The 20,601-nt window shown below is 44.4% G+C and overlaps 1 protein-coding gene across 9 annotated transcripts in view; it reads left to right on the forward strand.

Annotated features, from left to right (window-relative positions):
- PIKFYVE (phosphoinositide kinase, FYVE-type zinc finger containing) overlaps window positions 1–20,601 on the forward strand; it is a 341,373-nt gene that overhangs the window by 175,319 nt on the left and 145,453 nt on the right. For all 9 annotated transcript variants that reach the window (XM_044303222.1, XM_044303224.1, XM_044303223.1 and 6 more), the window contains one exon: window positions 2,723–2,794. In XM_044303222.1, the coding sequence (XP_044159157.1) occupies window positions 2,723–2,794 (72 nt within the window). The remainder of the gene's footprint in view (window positions 1–2,722; window positions 2,795–20,601) is intronic.

The raw sequence follows: 20,601 nt of genomic DNA on the forward strand, positions 1-20,601 counted from the left end.
TGCAAACTTTGGGGATTGATGGAATCATGATGTAACTGTGATCTCTCCCGCTCAGTAACATCAGATTGTGGAAGAGTTGTAATGCCTGTCACTTCAGGTCATTGACATTGAGGGAAATTACTAAAACTAGTGCAGCAGAACCCCCTCAAGTGACGGCGCTCTTTTTCTCTGGCTTTCTGACCTAAATGCGGCTGCTTCTCTTTCGATCTGCAGTCCGTCCACCTGAGGCCGCATTCACATCACCGACTGCCTGATCCAGCACAAACGCCAGCAGTCGAGCAGACGAAAAACACTACATGCAAGGTTTTTTTGTCCAGCCGAAACCCGCCATTTATGCTGGAAAGAGGCCTGATTCCATTAAAGTCAATAGCCAAATCCAGTGACCTCCGGCAAGCTGTCCTGGAACAGCCTGCCAGAAACGTTCACTGGAGATTTGAATGTGGCCTTATAGATCCTCATGTCACATCTGCACTACTTATTTGAATTATTCTAGAAATAATGAAAGTGCTACAGACAGTGCCAGCAATTTTGCCCAACTTTTTATTTAAAGGGGTTTACCGAGATTTTAGAGCTGATCACCTATCCTCAGGATAGGTCATCAGTATCTGATTGGTAGGGGTCCGACACCCAGGACCCGTGCTGAACACCCGTTTGAGAAGGCAGCGTCTCTTGCTAGAGCGCAGCATCCTTCTTGCAGCTTTTCTTAGGCCAGTGACAATACGTACATTGGTCACGTGTAGAGATGAGCGAACTTCTGTTTTAAGTTCGGCGTCTAAAGTTCGGGTTTGGATTAGCGGAGAATCCCGATCTGGAACCGGATATGGATTCCGACTTCCGTTGTGGTCCGTGGTAGCGGAATCAATAATCGGCCATTATTGATTCCGCTACCACGGACCACAACGGAAGTCGGAATCCATATCCGGTTCCAGATCGGGATTCTCCGCTAATCCAAACCCGAACTTTAGACGCCGAACTTAAAACAGAAGTTCGCTCATCTCTAGTCACGTGGCCTAGGCACAGCTCAGCCCCATTGAGCTGCGATACCAAGCACGGCCACTATACAATGTGCTACGCTGTGCTTGGTAAGCAGGGAGAGGTCAGCGGTGCTCACAGGAACGCAGGGGTCCCTCACCAATCACATACTGATGACCTAGCCAGAGAATAGGTTATCAGTTCTAAAATCTTGGAAAACCCTTTTAAGGAATTTGCAACACAGGCTTCTAATGCAAATGTGAACGAAGGCCAAGACTGATATTTTTCTATGCCAGCCAAAGTAAAGAGAAAAATAGATGCTCTCCTATTAATACATCTGGCACGTTTTTACTTTTCAAACATACTTTTGTGACTTTTGCCATTTTTGCTGACACACAGTAAGAGGGTTGTCCCAAAGTAAGAACTTCTCACCTTTCCACAGGATAGGTGACACATATCTGATTGTTGTGGGTCTGACTTCTGGGACCTCCACCAATCACAAGAATGGTGTTCCTGTAGTAAATAGATCAATCTTTTTGCATTCACGCTCTATTTAACTCAATGGGATGGCCGAAGAAAAGCTAAATAAAGGGCTCAGCTGTCTTCATCAGTTCCATTGAGATGAATAGAGCGGCAGGGCACATGCGCAGTCATTGCTTCATTCATTCCTGGGACCTATGGACCTTGCTCTCATGTTCATGAGGTTCCACCAGTTGGACCCCACTCCTGTGGATAGGTGATAAGGTCTTATGGTGGGACAACTTCTTTTTCAGTATGTCGTTGCAGTCCAGTTTTTATTTATTTATTTTTTTATCACTTTCCAAATTAGACTAGTGACAAGAAAAACCTGAAATATTTGTACAAATTTGTCACAATGTTTGGGGCAGTTTGCCATGGAAATATATTATTGACTGAAAGAAACGTTAAAGGGGTTTTCAAGTTTTTATTTTTTTATATTAATGACCTAACCCTGAGGATAGTTCAATAATATCCAATCATTGAGGGGCTGACATCCTGCATCCCCACTGATCAGCTATTCCCTGCATTCTCCGCCACTGGAATCCGCACTTTGAATGGAATAAGAGGCACAGCTCCGTTCAAAGTGTAGTGGCCGTCCTGGGTTACTGCAGCTAAGTGATCATTGAAGTGAATCAGAGCTAAACTGCAGTAACACAACACGGCCACTACACAGTGAACGGAGCTGTGCTTCCTGGCCCATTCAAAGTTAGGTTAGGTCTTGGGCATGATATGACATTTAGCAATGTAACTGTCCAGAGCCTAACCTTGTGGGGTAACACATTACAGGGTGTTATATATCTGATACTTTCCTCTGTATCTTTCGGGGGGATATCTAAATGAAGGAGAACTCTAGTTATCCATAAAGAAGCTCCCCTGTCCGTGCTGTATTTAGCTTAGCCTGAATGTGGGCACACAGGGCTGGTGACAGCAGATTTTAATGAAAGTATTAATAAAACGATGGGGATTTATCTACTTTTCAAATATTTATTTCAGGCAGTGACATCTATTTTGCAACGTAAACGTACTGGATTTATCGGTGACTGTTTACTATGTTGTTCAGTAAGGTTGGGCTGCTCTCTCTGCACCTCTCATGGATAGATTTGTACTTAACCACCATTCTTGTGTTCCTCAGGAGATGTATGTAGAATATTGAATGTGCTGCACTAACCTCAAGCAATAAAATAAATACATTAGTTATGATTTTTTTTTTCTTTTCTATCTTATATTACAGGATTGTTACAATGGAGTTTTATGGGAAGAATGATCTGACCTTAGGTGTTTTCCTAGAAAGATACTGCTTCAGGTGAGCTGATGAATTATCCCGTGGCGTGCCTAGGGTATTTGGCACCCGGGGCAGATGCTTTCTCTGGCACCCCACCAATACAAAAAACAAACATTTTTACATTTACCCCTGTGGCTCCCACACAGTGTAATAACCCCTCAGTGGCTCTCACACAGTATAGTGACATACACCCCCCCCCCCCCCCCCCACCCCCCCCCCCAAATGGCCCTATCTATACCTATTATTGTTGGGAGCAGAGGGGAGCCGGCAGTCCTTTATTTCACTAACCGCATGTCATCTCCCTGCGCTCCTCTCCTCCAGCCTGGCGTAGCAGTGAGACACCTGTCATGGCATCACTGCTGGGCTGGGCATGGAGGAGAGAAGGAGCACAAGGAGATGAAAGGACCGCCGTCTCCACTGCACTCCAGCAATAAGCGCTTCCATCTGTATTAATGGAAGTGATCATGACAGCGGCCACATGACCCATGTCAAATATGTGGAAGGCGGTGAGCACCAGTTGGGGAATGAGGGAGTCGGTAAGTATGCTTCCCTCTGCAGGTCTAGCCACTTGGGGTGGTCTGCTCGAAAGATCCCTGGGGGTGAACAACCCCTTTAAGGGTACATACACATGGTAGTGAAGTTTATGCAGATTTTCCTCAAAGATTTTTGTACGAAGCATGCTGCTTTTCCGCACCAAATATTAATTTGTTACATATTTTGATTTGGGTTTGCCCCAGATTTCACCCTTTGCACTGGAAATCTGCACAATTGACATGCTTTGGGTTTCAAAATCTGCACCACAGGTCAATTTACAAACATAAAATTTTCCAAACTGTGGAGATGAGATTTTGAAAATCTCATCTGTTTAGCTATTAGGTCTCTTTCACACGGGCGTCCCAGATTTGCTCTGGATGCGTCGCGTGTGCATTGCGAGAAACCCGCACGAGTGCGCACGCAATTTCAGTCAGTTTTGTGCAATGCGTTTTGCACGCGCGTGATAAAAAACTGAATGCGGTACCCAGACCCAAACTCGGACTTCTTCACTGAAGTTCGAGTTTGAGTTAGGTGTTCTGTAGATTTTATTATTTTCCGTCTTCTTTCTTTCTTCTTTGAGGACCTGAAAAAGGACCTTTGACGTAATTGCGCCACCACGTCAGTGCAGGTCCTGCTCAATGACTATAGAAGCAACCATGCGTGAAAATCGCAACGCATCCGCACTTGCTTGCGGATTCTTGCGATTTTCACGCAGACCCATTCATTTCTATGGGGCCTGCTTTGCGTGAAAAATGCTGAATATAGAACATGCTGCGATTTTCACTAAATGCACAAGTGATGCGTGAAAATCTCCGCTCATCTGAGCAGCCCCATTAAAGTGAATGGGTCCAGATTCAGTGCAGGGTGCAATGCGTCCACCTCACGCATTGCACCCACACGGAATTCTCGCCCATGTAAAAGGGGCCTTAATGTGTTTTCCACACAAACATCCGTGGATAATAGACACTATGTGCATGTGGCCTAAAGGGGATTGTCTTTTACTGATTAGCACCCGATGTGAAGCATGTCCATTTTTGTATGTTTTTATTTTATGCTGGATATTTGATTTTGGGAGCGTATATCTTGTTTGAGCTGCTGTTAACAGCATTTAGAGAGATGTTTTCCAGCAGCCACATGGACCATAGACACAACAGACTGAAGATGTTCATTGACTTGTATGGTAGTGTACTCTGTGCATGCTTTGTGACCTGTCCAGAGGTCACTGTGGAGGGAGGGGCAGGGTCGATCTTGTGTTATCTATATAGACACAGTAGGTGTTATCGTGTCACTGTAATCTTTCCTTTGATTTTAATGAGATCACTGCTGAAAATGGGCATCAACAGAACAGGAAGTGGCAGCCTGTTGTGAGGCTAAGTTGCCAATGTGGTAACTGCAATTTGTTCAATATTTGTTTTTAAATATAGATAATGATATGAAATAATGTAAAACATCTTAAAATTGTGTTTTAACATGAAAATATGGTTTACAAAGTAGTTCATTTTCTAATAACACATTCCCCCTCATGTGTAGATTCTCATTAGAGTTGAGCGAACACCTGGATGTTCGGGTTCGAGAAGTTCGGCTGAACTTCCCGGAAATGTTCGGGATGCGAACTTCAACCCAAACCCCATTGAAGTCAATGGGGACCCGAACTTTTCGGCACTAAAAAGGCTGTAAAACAGCCCAGGGAAGGGCTAGGGGGCTGCAAAAGGTGGCAAAATGTAGGTAAATCCCCTGCAAACAAATGTGGATAGCAAAATGAATAAAAATAAAATAAATAAAAATTAACCAATATCAATTGGAGAGAGGTCCCATAGCAGAGAATCTGGCTTCATGTCATAGCAGAGAATCTGGCTTCACGTCACCCACCACTGGAACAGGCCACTGTCAGATATTTAGGCCCAGGCACCCAGACAGAAGAGAGAGGTCCCATTGCAGAGAATCAGGCTTCATGTCACCCACCACTGGAACAGGCCATTGTCAGATATTTAGGCCCCGGCACCCAGACAGAGGAGAGGTTCATTCAACTTTGGGTTGCCCCTGCTAAAATTAAAAAAAGAGGATTGAATGAAGTGCCCTGGAGTACAATAATATATGGTTAAGGGGAGGTAGTTATAAATGTCTAATCTGCACAAGGGATGGACAGGTTCTGTGGGATCCATGCCTGGTTCATTTTTATGAACGTCAGCTTGTCCACATTGGCTGTAGACAGGCGGCTGAGTTTGTCTGTAATTACGCCCCCTGCCGTGCTGAATACATGTTCAGACAAAACGCTGGCCGCCCGGCAGGCCAACACCTCCAAGGCATAAAAGGCTAGCTCTGGCCACGTGGACAATTGGGAGACCCAGAAGTTGAATGGGGCCGAACCATCAGTCAGTACGTGGAGGGGTGTGCACACGTACTGTTCCACCATGTTGGTGAAATGCTGCCTCCTGCTAACACGTTCCGTATCAGGTGGTGGTGCAGTTAGCTGTGGCGTGGTGACAAAACTTTTCCACATCTATGCCATGCTAACCCTGCCTTCAGAGGAGCTGGCCGTGACACAGCTGCCTTGGCGACCTGTTAAGATATATGACATTTTGTTGATATGCCCTTATACAGCTTATCTATCGATCTACAGTCATATGAATATGTTGTCTGTTTGTTAACCAGAAAGTGTTTAAATAAAGTTGCACACACAGAGAAAAAAAAAAAGAGAGAAAAGAGGCTGCACAGTAAGCAGCAGTGTGTGTTCCTGAGGAAACAAAAGCATGGTGCCTGTGTAAATTTTGTCCTCCATCAGAGAGCTGCTGTAATCCACAAGATAAGTTCAGAAGCAACTTAATCCGGTTATCCTGTCTCTTAAGTAAAGAAATGGCAACAGGTTATGGGCCCAGGAGAGAAGGAACAAGCCGATGGAACAGGCTACTTTTCGATGGAGATGAGAAGAATTATGAGCTGTGGGAGACAAAGTTCCTAGGCCATCTACGCTTGATGAACCTTAAAGAAACCATCCTGCGTGAACCAGCAGATGGAGTAGACCCTATGCAAGATAGGAATAAGAATGAAGAAGCTTATGCTGAACTAATACAATTCCTAGATGATAAAAGTCTATCTCTTATAATGAGAGAAGCAACTGATAATGGAAGAAAAGCGCTGAAAATCCTGAGAGATCATTATGCTGGCCAAGGTAAGCCACGTATCATAAACTTATACACAGAACTAACATCTCTTCAGAAATCTGAATGTGAAAGTGTCACAGACTATATCATACGCACAGAAACAGCTATTACAGCACTGAGAAATGCAGGAGAGACCCTCAGTGATGGACTATTAGTTGCTATGATTCTTAAAGGCCTGACTGAATCATTCAAACCATTTGCAATCCATATAACACAAGGTAAAGAAGATATGACTTTTACTGACTTTAAAACCCAGTTACGGATTTTTGAGGACACTGAAAAATATCGTAGCAGCACAAGCACTGATAATGTTATGAAGGTCGGCACCCCTGTTATACCAACAAAGGGGAAAGACATCATTATCTGCTACAGTTGTACAGTTGTAATCAGAAAGGTCACAAAGCCAATGCATGTCCAAGCAGAGTGAATAAAAGGAAGACACAGTGGTGTAATTATTGCAGGAGCTCCACTCACAGCGAGACATTGTGCAGACGAAAAGCACGAGACAATGTAAAGCATGTAGCTGATGATACAGAACAAACATTTGCTTTTAAAATAAGCGAAGACCAGTTAAGCAATCCCATAACAAAAAGCCTGATGGTAGATACAGGAGCAACATCGCATATTATTACAGACATTAAGAAATTTAAAAGATTTGACACCTCATTTAAGCCAGAGAAACACTACATGGAGTTGGCAGATGGGAAAAGAACTTCCGGTGTAGCACTCAAGAGAGGCGACGCAGAAGTGTACCTAATGGACAGTAGGGGAAAACAAATGAGAACATTGCTACAAAACGCATTATTTATCCCCACATATCCACAAGACATTTTCTCAGTTGAAGCAGCAACAAGGAATGGGGCGTCTGTTGAATTCCGACAAGATGACAGTATTCTGGCTCATAAGAATGGTACAAAGTTTATTATAAAGAAATATAACAGGCTTTTCTATTTGGACACCTATAAGGGATGTGAAGACAGTTGTTACGGTTGTTATGATATTCAGATATGGCATAAAATCCTTGGTCATTGTAATTACGACGATATCTTGAAACTACAGAATCTAGTAGATGGAATGAAGATCCAAGGTAAGGTTGATAAGTCCAACCTGAAGTGTGAGATTTGTACCCAAGGAAAATTTGCTCAGAGTAGAAACAGAGAGCCTGACACCCGTGCAAAATACCCACTTGAACTAGTACACACAGATTTAATAGGTCCTATACAGCCAGTTGCAAAGGACGGATTCAAATACATCATAGCGTTCACTGATGATTATTCTGGTGCAGTGTTTGTATACTTTCTGAAGAACAAGAGTGACACAGTTCTAGCCACAGAGAAGTTTATCGCTGACACTGCCCCCTATGGGACCATCAAGAGAATGAGGTCAGACAATGGTACCGAATTCACATCGAATGACTTCCAGTCACTACTCATAAAGAGGAGCATAAGACATGAGACTTCAGCACCTTACTCACCGCATCAAAATGGAACAGCTGAAAGAAACTGGAGAACACTGATAGAGATGGCAAGATGTATGCTAATAGAGAGCAAAGTACCAAAAGAGTTATGGACATATGCAGTGATGACAGCAGCTATGATTCGAAATCGATGCTTTAACAGTCGTTTGAAGCAAACGCCGTACAACATACTGACAGGGAAGAAACCAGACTTTTCAAAAATGAAGATTTTTGGGTCAGAATGTTTTGCATACAAACATGATAAGAAAAAGCTGGATCCAAAATGCACAAAAGGAATTTTTGTAGGATATGACAAAAATAGTCCCTCTTACCTGGTGTATTACCCTGAAACTGGCAAAGTCTTCAGGCACAGACTAGTAAAACTCATTGAAAAGGATGTAATCGAGAAACAAACTCAGACTGAGCTGTTGGACAATAATGATGATGACTATGAGGAAAGGAGTGTAATTCCTGTATCAAGTCCAATGACTAAAGAGACCCCAGATTCTTTAGTGGAGATTGCAGAGGACAAAGATGATGACCAGGGTACAAGATACCCTACAAGAAATAGAAAAACTCCTCAGTATTTAAATGCCTATGTACTAGAATCTGTTTGTGATGGTCAGGTACTGATGAATATAGATTACTGCTATAGAGCACATGATGTACCCCAGACCTTCAGAGAAGCCATGGAAACACCCCAGTCACAAAGTTGGTTAGATGCAATGAAAGAAGAGATGGAATCACTAAAGGAGAATGATACCTTCACATTGACCACATTACCAGAAGGTAAAAATTCAGTGGGGGTTAGATGGGTATATGTGATAAAAAGCAATGCAAATGGAACTGAAACGTACAAAGCCAGGTTTGTGGCAAAAGGTTATAGTCAAGTAAAGGGAACTGACTACATGGAAACTTTATCTCCAACTGCAAATTTTACTTCATTACGCATTTTGATGCAAATGGCAGCACAATATGATTTAATTTTGCATCAAATGGATGTGAAGACAGCTTACTTGCATGCCCCAATTGATTGTGATATATATATAGACCAACCAGAAGGTTTTGAGATCAAAGATGACACAAATAAAAAGCTAGTTCTCAAGCTAAAAAAAGTCACTGTATGGTCTTAAGCAATCGGGAAGAAACTGGAACAAGATGCTACATGATTATCTATGTTCAAATGCATTTATACAAAATTCTGTAGACCATTGTGTATATGTCAAACAGAACGGCAATGAACAAGCAATATTACTAATATGGGTTGATGATCTGATCATTGCTGCAAGCAATGAAAAACTACTCAATGATGTGAAGTTAACACTTGCGACAAAATTCAAAATGAAGGATCTTGGGAAACTGAACTATTTTTTGGGCATTGATTTTAGACAGACTAGTGAAACGGTGAAGATGAATCAGAAGAGATACATTTTGAAAATAATAGAAAGATTTGGTATGTCAGATTGTAAACCGAGATCCACTCCCTGTGAACAAAAATGAGATTTCGACGACAAAAGCGAACTTGCAGATGTAAAAAGCTATCGGGAGATAGTCGGCAGTTTGATTTATGTGGCTACATGTACAAGACCGGATTTGAGTTGGACTATAAGCAAACTGTCACAACATTTTTCACAACCAAGTGTACAACACATGATCACTGCCAAACACGTACTGAGATACTTGAAAGGAACTGTCAATTTTGAACTATGCTACAGAAAATGTAAAGAGAAATTAAAACTAGAGGCGTATAGTGATGCCAGTTGGGCCTCAGACCAGATTGATAGGAGGAGCACAACAGGATATTGTTTCAGCCTGACTGAAAATGGACCTCTGATTTCTTGGAAGTCAAAGAAACAACCAACAATAGCACTATCTTCCTGTGAAGCTGAATATATGGCATTAGCCGCAACCACACAGGAGAGTCTATATCTTGCACAATTGCTAAGAGAATTGGACAGTGAATGTCAGTATGAGCCAGTAAAGATTTTTGAAGACAATCAGAGTGCGATAGCTCTCGCAAAGAACCCAGTTTACCATCAGAGATGCAAACATATTGACATTAAATTTCATTTCCTTAGATCCGTTCTGAGTGAAGGCAAGATAGATCTTGAGTATTGTTCTACGGATAAAATGGTAGCTGATGTTATGACTAAACCAATAACAAAGTTTAAGCTTGATAGGTTTGTTAGTTATATTTTTGGAATATAGATAGTAAAATGATGTAACTGTACCAAACTATTTCGCATAAGCAGTATAAGAGCAAGTGGGGGTGTTAAGATATATGACATTTTGTTGATATGCCCTTATACAGCTTATCTATCGATCTACAGTCATATGAATATGTTGTCTGTTTGTTAACCAGAAAGTGTTTAAATAAAGTTGCACACACAGAGAAAAAAAAAAAAAGAGAAAAGAGGCTGCACAGTAAGCAGCAGTGTGTGTTCCTGAGGAAACAAAAGCATGGTGCCTGTGTAAATTTTGTCCTCCATCAGAGAGCTGCTGTAATCCACAAGATAAGTTCAGAAGCAACTTAATCCGGTTATCCTGTCTCTTAAGTAAAGAAATGGCAACACGACCTCTTGCTCCTCCTCTGCCTTCTCCTTGGGCTTCCACTTGTTCCCCTGTGACATTTGGGAATGCTCTCAGTAGCGCGTCTACCAACGTGCGCTTGTACTTGCACATCTTCCTATCACGCTCCAGTGCAGGAAGTAAGGTGGGCACATTGTCTTTGTACCGGGGATCCAGCAGGATGGCAACCCAGTAGTCCGCACACGTTAAAATGTGGGCAACTCTGCTGTCGTTGCGCAGGCACTGCAGCATGTAGTCGCTCATGTGTGCCAGGCTGCCCAGAGGTAAGGACAAGCTGTCCTCTGTGGGAGGCGTATCGACATCGTCCTCCGTTTCCCCCCAGCCACGCACCAGTGATGGGCCCGAGCTGCGTTGGGTGCCACCCAGCTGTGAACATGCTTCATCCTCGTCCTCCAGTAGTGAGCCCTGTCTGGCCACATTTGTACCTGGCCTCTGCTGTTGCAAAAAAAATCCCTCTGAGTCACTTCTAAGAGACTGGCCTGAAAGTGCTAAAAATGACCCCTCTTCCTCCTCCTCCTCCTCCTCCTGGGCCACCTCCTCTTCCATCATCGCCCCAAGTGTTTTCTCAAGGAGACATAGACGTGATATTGTAACGCTGATAACGGCGTCATCGCCACTGGCCATGTTGGTGGAGTACTCGAAACAGCGCAACAGGGCACACAGGTCTCGCATGGAGACCCAGTCATTGGTGGTGAAGTGGTGCTATTCCGCAGTGCGACTTACCCGTGAGTGCTGCAGCTGAAACTCCACTATGGCCTGCTGCTGCTCGCACAGTCTGTCCAGCATGTGCAAGGTGGAGTTCCACCTGGTGGGCACGTCGCATATCAGGCGGTGAGCGGGAAGGCCGAAGTTACGCTGTAGCACAGACTGGCGAGCAGCGGCAGGATGTGAACGCCGGAAGCGCGCACAGACGGGCCCGCACTTTATGCAGCAGCTCTGACATGTCGGGGTAGTTGTGAATGAACTTCTGCACCACCAAATTCAGCACATGCGCCAGGCAAGGGATGTGCGTCAAACCGGCTAGTCCTAGAGCTGCAACGAGATTTCGCCCATTATCGCACACCACCAGGCCAGGCTTGAGGCTCACCGGCAGCAACCACTCGTTGGTCTGTTGTTCAATACACCACCACAACTCCTGCGTGGTGTGGGGAAACATATGAGTTTCAGAACGGCATGCTGACGTTTACCCTGGGCTGGTGGTGAAGGTGTGTGGCTGACTGGATGAGCAGGTGGAAGAGGAGTAGGAAGCTGAGTAGGAGGAGGAGGCAACAAAGAATGTTGCCCTGCAATCCTTGGCGGCGGAAGGACATGCGCCAAACAGCTCTCCGCCTGGGGCCCAGCCGCCACTAGATTTACCCATTGTGCAGTTAGGGAGATATAGTGTCCCTGGCCGTGCTTACTGGTCCACGTATCTGTGGTTAGGTGGACCTTGCCACAGATGGCGTTGCGCAGTGCACACTTGATTTTTTCCGATACTTGGTTGTGCAGGGAAGGCACGGCTCTCTTGGAGAAGTAGTGCCGGCTGGGAACAATATACTGTGGGACAGCAAGCGACATGAGCTGTTTGAAGCTGTCTGTGTCCACCAGCTTGAATGACAGCATTTCATAGGCCAGTGGTTTAGAAATGCTGGGATTCAGGGCCAGGGATAGAGGGTGGCTAGGTGGGAATTTACGCTATGTTTGTGAGATGGAGAGCTGAACGCTGCCGTGTGACATGGTGGAGATGCTTGGTGACGTTGGTGGTGGTGTTGGTGGTACATCCTCTGTTTGCTGGGCGGCAGGTGCCAACTTTCCTCCAGAGGCGGAGGAAGAGGCCTAGGCAGCAGCAGAAGAGGTAGCAGGGGGAGCCTGAGTGAGTTCCTTGTTTTTAAGGTGTTTACTCCACTGCAGTTCATGCTTTGCATGCAGGTGCCTGGTCATGCAGGTTGTGCTAAGGTTCAGAACGTTAATGGGAATCATATGACAGCAGCAGAAAATAAAGAAGCTTTTTTTGCATTCAGGAGTCAGAACGATAAAGGGAGAACACCACTGGGAACAAATATAAGTGGAGGTAGGACGCTAAAACAAAATAATAAATGTTTATTAACTTATTTTGTTAGAATAAGGGGTCAATACTGAGTCACTGCAGCCGCAGCAACAAAATCTACATACAATAGTGGGCCTCACCTAGGCCGACCGCACAGGCGGCACACAACCACTGTGTGGCGACCGGTGGATCCCTCAATAAAACCCACCAACACTAGGGGGGCTAAAATACCACAGGTATAGGATGTTGAACCTGGGTACCTAGTACTAACAAGGTAAATGCCTGGTACGGAACCAGGAATATACCTAACAGTGAATGTCAGCGCGCAGACATTCACTGCACTAATATAGTACAGGTGCAGGATAAGGTACAGGCAAACACAGATCGCTCCACTAGGTATATCTGGAGCTGTGATAGCCCTCCCTTGTCCTAGATGGTCTAAGCTCTACGCGTTTCTATGCATTAAATATGCATTTCATCAGGAGCAAGTGCACCATGGATAGTACATGCCACCACCTCTCAGTTGTATGTTTAACTGAGGCTGTAAGCATATACTGTCAATAATGTGGCCCAGAAACCTCTGACATGAGTATCTGGCAGAGGCCGTGAACCTACACACCACAGACAGTGCAGACCCAGACCTCTAGGCTGTATATTTAACCGAGGCTACGGGTATCCACCATCAGTGATGTGAAACAGTAGGCAGCAACAGAGTGATTTCGCTAGCACCAAACTTTCTCTAGTGTGAGATATGATGTATCACTTGTAATCTGTTGCCCTGCCTAGGCTGACAACCTCTAGGTTGAGGCACAGCGTGCTGGTGTGCAGACTAGCCGGCGTTGTAATGGCCGCGAAGCGGCCCTCAGAACGCCGAAATTTACAGGGTAAACCCCGCCCTTCTAGACACTCCCCCCGCCTGCCAGCCAATCCGGCCAGGAAGCTCGGTACAGGAAACACCAATGGCAAAGCGGCGGGAGGGATTATGTTGGTCTCAGGGAAAGCGCGATGCGCCGCATAGTGACCAGGGAAATTCATAGCGGTTCGATATGTATTGTCGCTGCAGATTACAAAACCTAGTAGTGAGTATACAGTGGAGTGAAACCACAGACGAGGATCCTCCTAAGGAGCGCCGACACACAGTAACATATGTAGACAGAGGCTCATGTATAAATAGTATCCCAAACTTCTGATGTACATTCATATAAAGGGGACATATGAAATGGCATCATTGAGGCCGGATGGTTTGATGATTTTCAAAAGAAAAATCCATCTTGCCTCTTTTTGTAGCAAAATACGGTCACAATCACCACCTCTGGATGACATCTTCACAGAGTCAATTACCTGGAATTTAACCGATGATGCATTGCCATTATGAAATTCTATCACATGGTGTGCAATCGGGGTGTCTTTTAAGTTCGTGATGTCCAAGATATGTTCCCCAATGCGACGCCTGAGCTTTCTGATGGTTTTACCAACGTATTTGATACCGCAACCACATGTCATAAGGTAAACAACCCCAACCGGCTTACAGTTGTAAAATGACCTGATAAAAAAGGTCCTTTCTAGGGTGCTGCTTGCAAAACTCTTGGTCTAGTCTATAAATCTACAGAATTTGCACGATCCACAGGGAAAAGTCCCTGTGAGCGAACTCCGCAACCAAGACTGTGATTTGGGACCTACATATAAACTGTGCGTCAACATATCCCGTAGATTGTTGCTACGCCGGTAGGTGACTGAGGGTCTAGATGGAATCATGCTCCCAATGTCGGGATCAGATTTGAGTATATCCCAGTGTTCAACGAGGTACGTGCCGATGATCCTGACCTTGCTGTCACTCGTATCTCTCTTTTTAGGGGATATCAGAAGGTCCCTGTTTGTACTCAATGAATGTTGGTATGCCTGTTTCAGATATCGCTGAGGATACCCGCGACATTGAAACCTGTGTTGAAGATCCTTAGCAGCCACTTTATAAGCTCCCAGATCTGAACAATTCCTCCTCACCCTTAAGTATTGGCCTTTAGGGATCCCTCTTTTGAGGGCCAAAGGGTGCCCACTCTCCCATTTCAACAGATTGTTGGTAGCCGTCGGCTTCCTGAACACATTAGTGCTGATGTGCCCATCAGCACTGAGTGAAATGGTGAGGTCTAAGAAGGAAATGACAGTGGAGTCAATATCCAACGTAAAAAATAGCCCCAGTGTATTAATATTCAGGGCTGCAACAAATTCCTGGAACAAATCTCTGTCACCCCCCCCATAGGATCAGCACATCATCGATATATCTGATCCAAAGGGGGATGACAGAGGGGAAATTCTCCATCTCCTCACAGAACACCACCTCTCTCTCCCACCAGCCCAGGTAGAGGTTCGCAAAAGTCGGGGCACAGGGACTGCCCATTGCGACCCCCCTGAGCTGGTAGAAAATTCAGCCATCAAACAGAAACACATTGTGCTTCAATATGAAACTAAGGAGTTCCATAACAAAGGTGTTGTGGTTCTTGCACTGCTCGCCTCTTTGTTGGAGGAATGTGAGGACTGCTCTACAGCCCAATTCATGAGGAATTGAGCTGTAGAGCGCCTCCACGTCCAGGCTGGCCAACCAAGTGTTCTTGTCACAATGGACACCGTTTAAACGCCCCAATACCTCCATAGTGTCCCTAACATATGAGGACAAATGGGCGTAAAATCGTGTCCACATATGTGCTGATGTTGGCCGTCAAGCAGTTGGTTCCAGACACAATAGGCCCCCCTTCAGAGGCTCGTAGCCCTTGTGAACTTTGGGCAGACAATAAAAGGCCGCTGTGACTGGGTGCACTGGAAGAAGAAACGCTAATTCAGTCTTGTCAATGAGCTTCTGTTCTAGAGCTCTATTCAAAATACAGGACAATTCCACCCTATAAGTGTGGGATCCGACGGGAGTTGTTCATATGTGGACTTATCCCTGAGCACTCTCATACACATATTCTGGTATTGTTCGTGCCCAAGGATCACAATGTTCCCGCCTTTATCTGAAGATTTAATCACTAAATCCTTGTCCTGTTGGAGCGTACGGAGAGCTTCTCTCTCCTGTTCATTCAGATTGTCTATGCTCATACCTTGAGAATCAATCTGACTGAGCTTCTTCGAAACCACAGACAAAAATGTGTCAATAGGGGTGCAGTCACTAATGGGGGGGCATATTTGTAGATGGTAATCTAAGATTCGTGAAGGGGCCATCCCCTGGGACCCGTTGTCCCTCGGCAAACAGGTCAGCCAGAATTTGAATGTCCGGCAGATCTGTCAGGTCAATCCCTAATTCCTCACATTTCCTACGATCATGAGTGACAAAAAACTTGCGCCATTTCAATTTTCGCGCAAACAAATTAAGATCTTTAACCCATCCAAAACAGTCAAACCTTCGCATGGGGACAAACGAAAGGCACTTCCGTAGGACTTGAGTTTCCATAATGGTCAAAGTACGAGTGGACAGGTTAATAATTTGTAGCTCGTCTTTCTTAGGAAATGCTGGGATGTTGGGTAGACTTCGGGAAGATTGGTGAGGTATCATTGTTTGTTCCGTAGCATGTATTGGGATACTGGAGGCGTATTGTCTAAAAACAAACCTTTGCTACCATACCCTCTATCACCTCGCCCCTTTCTACCTTGACCCCTATTTTTACCACCATACGATCTATTGGTAGATTGAGGCCCTGTTCTCTTTTGTTTCACACAAGCCCCCTCCGACTCCGGTTCACCCTCTGAAGATGAAACCTCTGTGTCTAGTTCAAGGGCATCAGAGTGTTTGGTACTGTAATCAAAGATTTTGCCCTCCTTGAAATCTCTGATGTCCCTGTTGAACAATGAGTGTTTCTTTTCTTTAAGTTGAGCTGTATATCTTTCTATGGAGGATTGAAGGAGCAGTTCTTTTTTATTAAAATCAGCGTGACTACTGAATTTTTTTGTTGACTCAATTGCTTCCTTCAACTCAGTCTCCACAGACGTCAAAACACTCCTTTCCTCCTCTAATAGGAGTTTCATTAATCTCAGAGAGGAATCCACGGATTCTTTCTCCCACTTTTTGAGAAATTCCGTGGATCTGAGTAGAGCTGCTGGTGTGATGGGATTACGTAAGCCGCGAGGAACAATTTTATTCACAATGTATGTGTCCAAGGACTGTACCTCCCACCATGATCGTACAAAGTTTTTTTTATATATCCTAGTCACCTGTTTGAAGGCAGATGAGATGGTAGCGGTCTGGGACGAAAAAGATATATCTCGTTCAGAGAAAACCTCGCTGGGAGCAACATAATTGAATTAATAAGGTAGTTGAAGGCCATTATCCTGCTGATAGGTTCCCTTTAAAAATAATTTTAAAAAAAGCTATTTTTACACTAGCCACTAAGATGATATTTCCTGTACTGGTGAGATAATTCTTCAACGCACATTTCATTATCATCACAGACAGGATTGCAATGAATGTTATCATCGGCATGTTAAAAAACAGATGCAGAATTCACGATAGATCCGTCACATCTGATCTACTCCCTCTCACCACACAGTATCCTCTGCATTTGTCACAGAGCATGCCCATAACACTCTTCCATTGAAGTCAGTTGGCTCCTATGGTCCATGTAGCTGCTGTAAATCATATCACTGTATGTTGTCAACATCAGCTTGTGCAAAATGGCCACCCCCATGATCATGTACAAGAAACAGAATTAAAGGGGTGCTCTGGGAATTCAGAAAATGAAATACTTAACCCCTTCAGGACACAGCCTTATTTCACCTTAAGGCCCCCTGCACACGATCAGGATTGCGTGCGGATTTTGCACACGGATTTGCGTGCGGAAAATCCGCACCGTAGGTCATGTACATTGTATTCTATGAGAATTTTAAATTCTCAATGCACACGATGCAGATTTTTTCCGCGCGGATTTTGACCTGCGGTGCGGATTTTAAAATCCGCGACATGTCAATTAATTTTTTTTTTCCTGACCGGATTTTCTTCATTCACTTAGTGAAATCCGCATGTGTAAAATCCGCACCAAATCCGCACCAATTAATGCGGATTGACCACACGGATTTGCCTGTGAACACCTGCGGATTTCAGTGCGGATTCTCTGCACAGGAATCCTGAACGTGTGCATGTAGCCTAAGGACCAGGACATTTTTTGCAAATCTGACCAGTGTCACTTTATGTGGTGATAACTTTAAAACGCTTATTTAGCCAGGCCATTCTGAGAGAGTTTTTTCATCACATATTGTACTTCATGACACTGGTAAAATGGAGTAAAAAAAAAATATCATTTTTATTTATAGAAAAAATACCAAATTTACCCACAATTTGGAAAAATTAGCAAATTTCTAACTTTCAATTTCTCTACTTCTACAATACATAGTAACAACTCCAAAAAAAGTTATTAATTTACATACCCCATATGTCTACTTCATGTTTGGATAATTTGGGGAATGCTATTTTATTTTTGGGGGACGTTACAAGGCTTAGGCTCCTTTCACACTAGCGTTCGCTGGTCCGCTCGTGAGCTCCGTTTGAAGGGGCTCACGAGCGGACCCGAACGCCTCCGTCCAGCCCTGATGCAGTCTGAATGGAGCGGATCCGCTCAGACTGCATCAGTCTGGCGGCGTTCAGCCTCCGCTCCGCTCGCCTCCGCACGGACAGGCGGACAGCTGAACGCTGCTTGCAGCGTTCGGGTGTCCGCCTGGCCGTGCGGAGGCGAGCGGATCCGTTCAGACTTACAATGTAAGTCAATGGGAACGGATCCGCTTGAAGATGTCACCCTGTGGCTCAATCTTCAAGCGGATCCGTCCCCCATTGACTTTACATTGAAAGTCTGAACGGATCCGCTCAGGCTGCTTTCACACTTAGATTTTTTTCTAAGTTATTAATGCAGACGGATCCGTACTGAACGGAGCCTCTGTCTGCATTAATATGATCGGATCCGTTCAGAACGGATCCGATCAAACGCTAGTTTGAAAGTAGCCTTAGAAGTTTAGAAGCAAATCTTGGAAATTTTCTGAAATTTTCAAAAACCCATTTTTTTTGGGACCAGTTCAGGTTTGAAGTCACTTTGTGAGGCTTACATAATAGAAACCACCCAAAAATGACCCCATGTTAGAAACTAAGCCCCTCAGGGTATTCAAAACTGATCTCGCAAACTATGTTAACCCTTTAGGTGCTCGACAAGAGTTATTGGCAAATGGGGATGACATTTCAGAATTAAATTTTTTTGCCAATTTTTTCCAATTTAACCCATTTTTTCCACTAACAAATCAAGGTTTAACAGTCAAACAAGACTGTATCTTTATTTCCCTGGATCCGACGTGTACAGAAACACCCCATATGTGGTCGTACACTACTGTACGGTCACACAGTAGGGTGTAGAGGGAAAGGTGCGCCATATGGTTTTTGGAAGGCAGATTTTGCTGGCCTTTTTTTTTTTTTTTTTTTTTTTTTTTTTTTTTACACCATGTCCCATTTGAAGCCCCCCTGATGCACCCCTAGAGTAGAAACTCCATAAAAATGACCCCATCTAAGAAACTACACCTCTCAAGGTATTCAAAACTGATTTTACGAACTTTGTTAACCCTTTAGGTGTTGCACAAGAGTTATTGGCAAATGGGGATGAAATTTGAGAATTTCATTTTTTTTGCCAATTTTTTCCATTTTAACCCATTTTTTTCAACTAACAAATCAAGGGTTAACAGTCAAACAAGACTGTATATTTATTGCCCTGAATCTGCCGTTTACAGAAACACCCCATATGTGGTCGTACACTACTGTACGGCCACACGGCGGGGTGTAGAGGGAAAGGAGCGCCTTGTGGGTTTTGGGGGGCTGATTTTTATGGACCGGTTTATTTACACAGTGTCCTATTTCAAGACCCCCTGATGCACCTCTACAGTAGAAACTCCCTAAAAGTGACCCCATTATAGAAACTACGGGATAAGGTGGCTTTTTTTGGGACTGTTTTTAGGGTACATATGTTTTTGGTTGCTCTATATTACATTTTTGTGAGGGAAGGTTACCAAAAATTGAAATTCTGAAATGTCATCTCCATTTGCCATAAACACCTAAAGGGTTAATAAAGTTTGTAAAATCAGTTTTGAATACCTTAAGGGGTGTAGTTTCTTAGATGGGGTCACTTTTAGGGAGTTTCTACTCTAGGGGGGCATCAGGGGGGCTTCTAAAGGGACATGGTGTCTATAAAAAAGGCCATCTAAATCGGCCTTCCAGAAACCATGTCGGTACTTTTGCGCCTCCCTTTTACTGATACTGCAGTTTACAGAAACTGCTTTATCAGGCTAATAAATATTAAGTTTTGTTTGGCTGTTAACCCTTGGTTTTTACCAGTGTGGGGATCAGCTCAAACAGTGACTTCAGGTGTCATTTAAACAATAGTCTTTTATTTTGTTCAAACACAGCTTTAACAAATGCTCGCTTACTTCAGCGGGTAAACACAAAGAAACACAGTTCATATGAAATGGTCTAACTCACAGTCCTCTGTAGTTCCAGAGTTCCACCACCCGCTGGAGAGGGGGGAAAAGATTAGACCACGGCAGGCTTATCCACAGCAACGCACCACACAGCTTTACTCCCAGTGTGTTACACTTCCAGACTAGGAACCACACCCCCAGCTCTCCTAGGATTCCTGGCTTAAATAGGCCAGCCGACACCTGGCCTGGATACGTGGGAGTAGTCATCCCACCCTGCTCTTTGACTACTCCAATGAAACCCGGCCCGGATCAGCTGCAGCTAGCAGCTAAACTACCTCTAGCAACTGTCGGTAATCTAGGGTTACTGACGAAACATTACCGGTTCACTGAGGCCAGGCACCTCGGTGACACGTATCTATCATCTATTATAGCACCTTGTGCCTTCTCACATATCCCCGCCCTCTGTCCAAAGCCGGGGGTTTGGACATCTTTAGCCCCCAGACTGTGTACCCTTGACAGGGCGTCAGCATTCCCTTGCATCTTGCCTGGCCTGTGTTCTACTGAGAAGGAGAAATCTTGAAGTGCAAGGAACCAGCGGGTAACTCGGGCATTATTCACCCTCTTCTCTCGC

Source organism: Bufo gargarizans, chromosome 8, assembly GCF_014858855.1.
Source record: "Bufo gargarizans isolate SCDJY-AF-19 chromosome 8, ASM1485885v1, whole genome shotgun sequence".
Classification (NCBI taxonomy): Eukaryota; Metazoa; Chordata; class Amphibia; order Anura; family Bufonidae; genus Bufo; species Bufo gargarizans.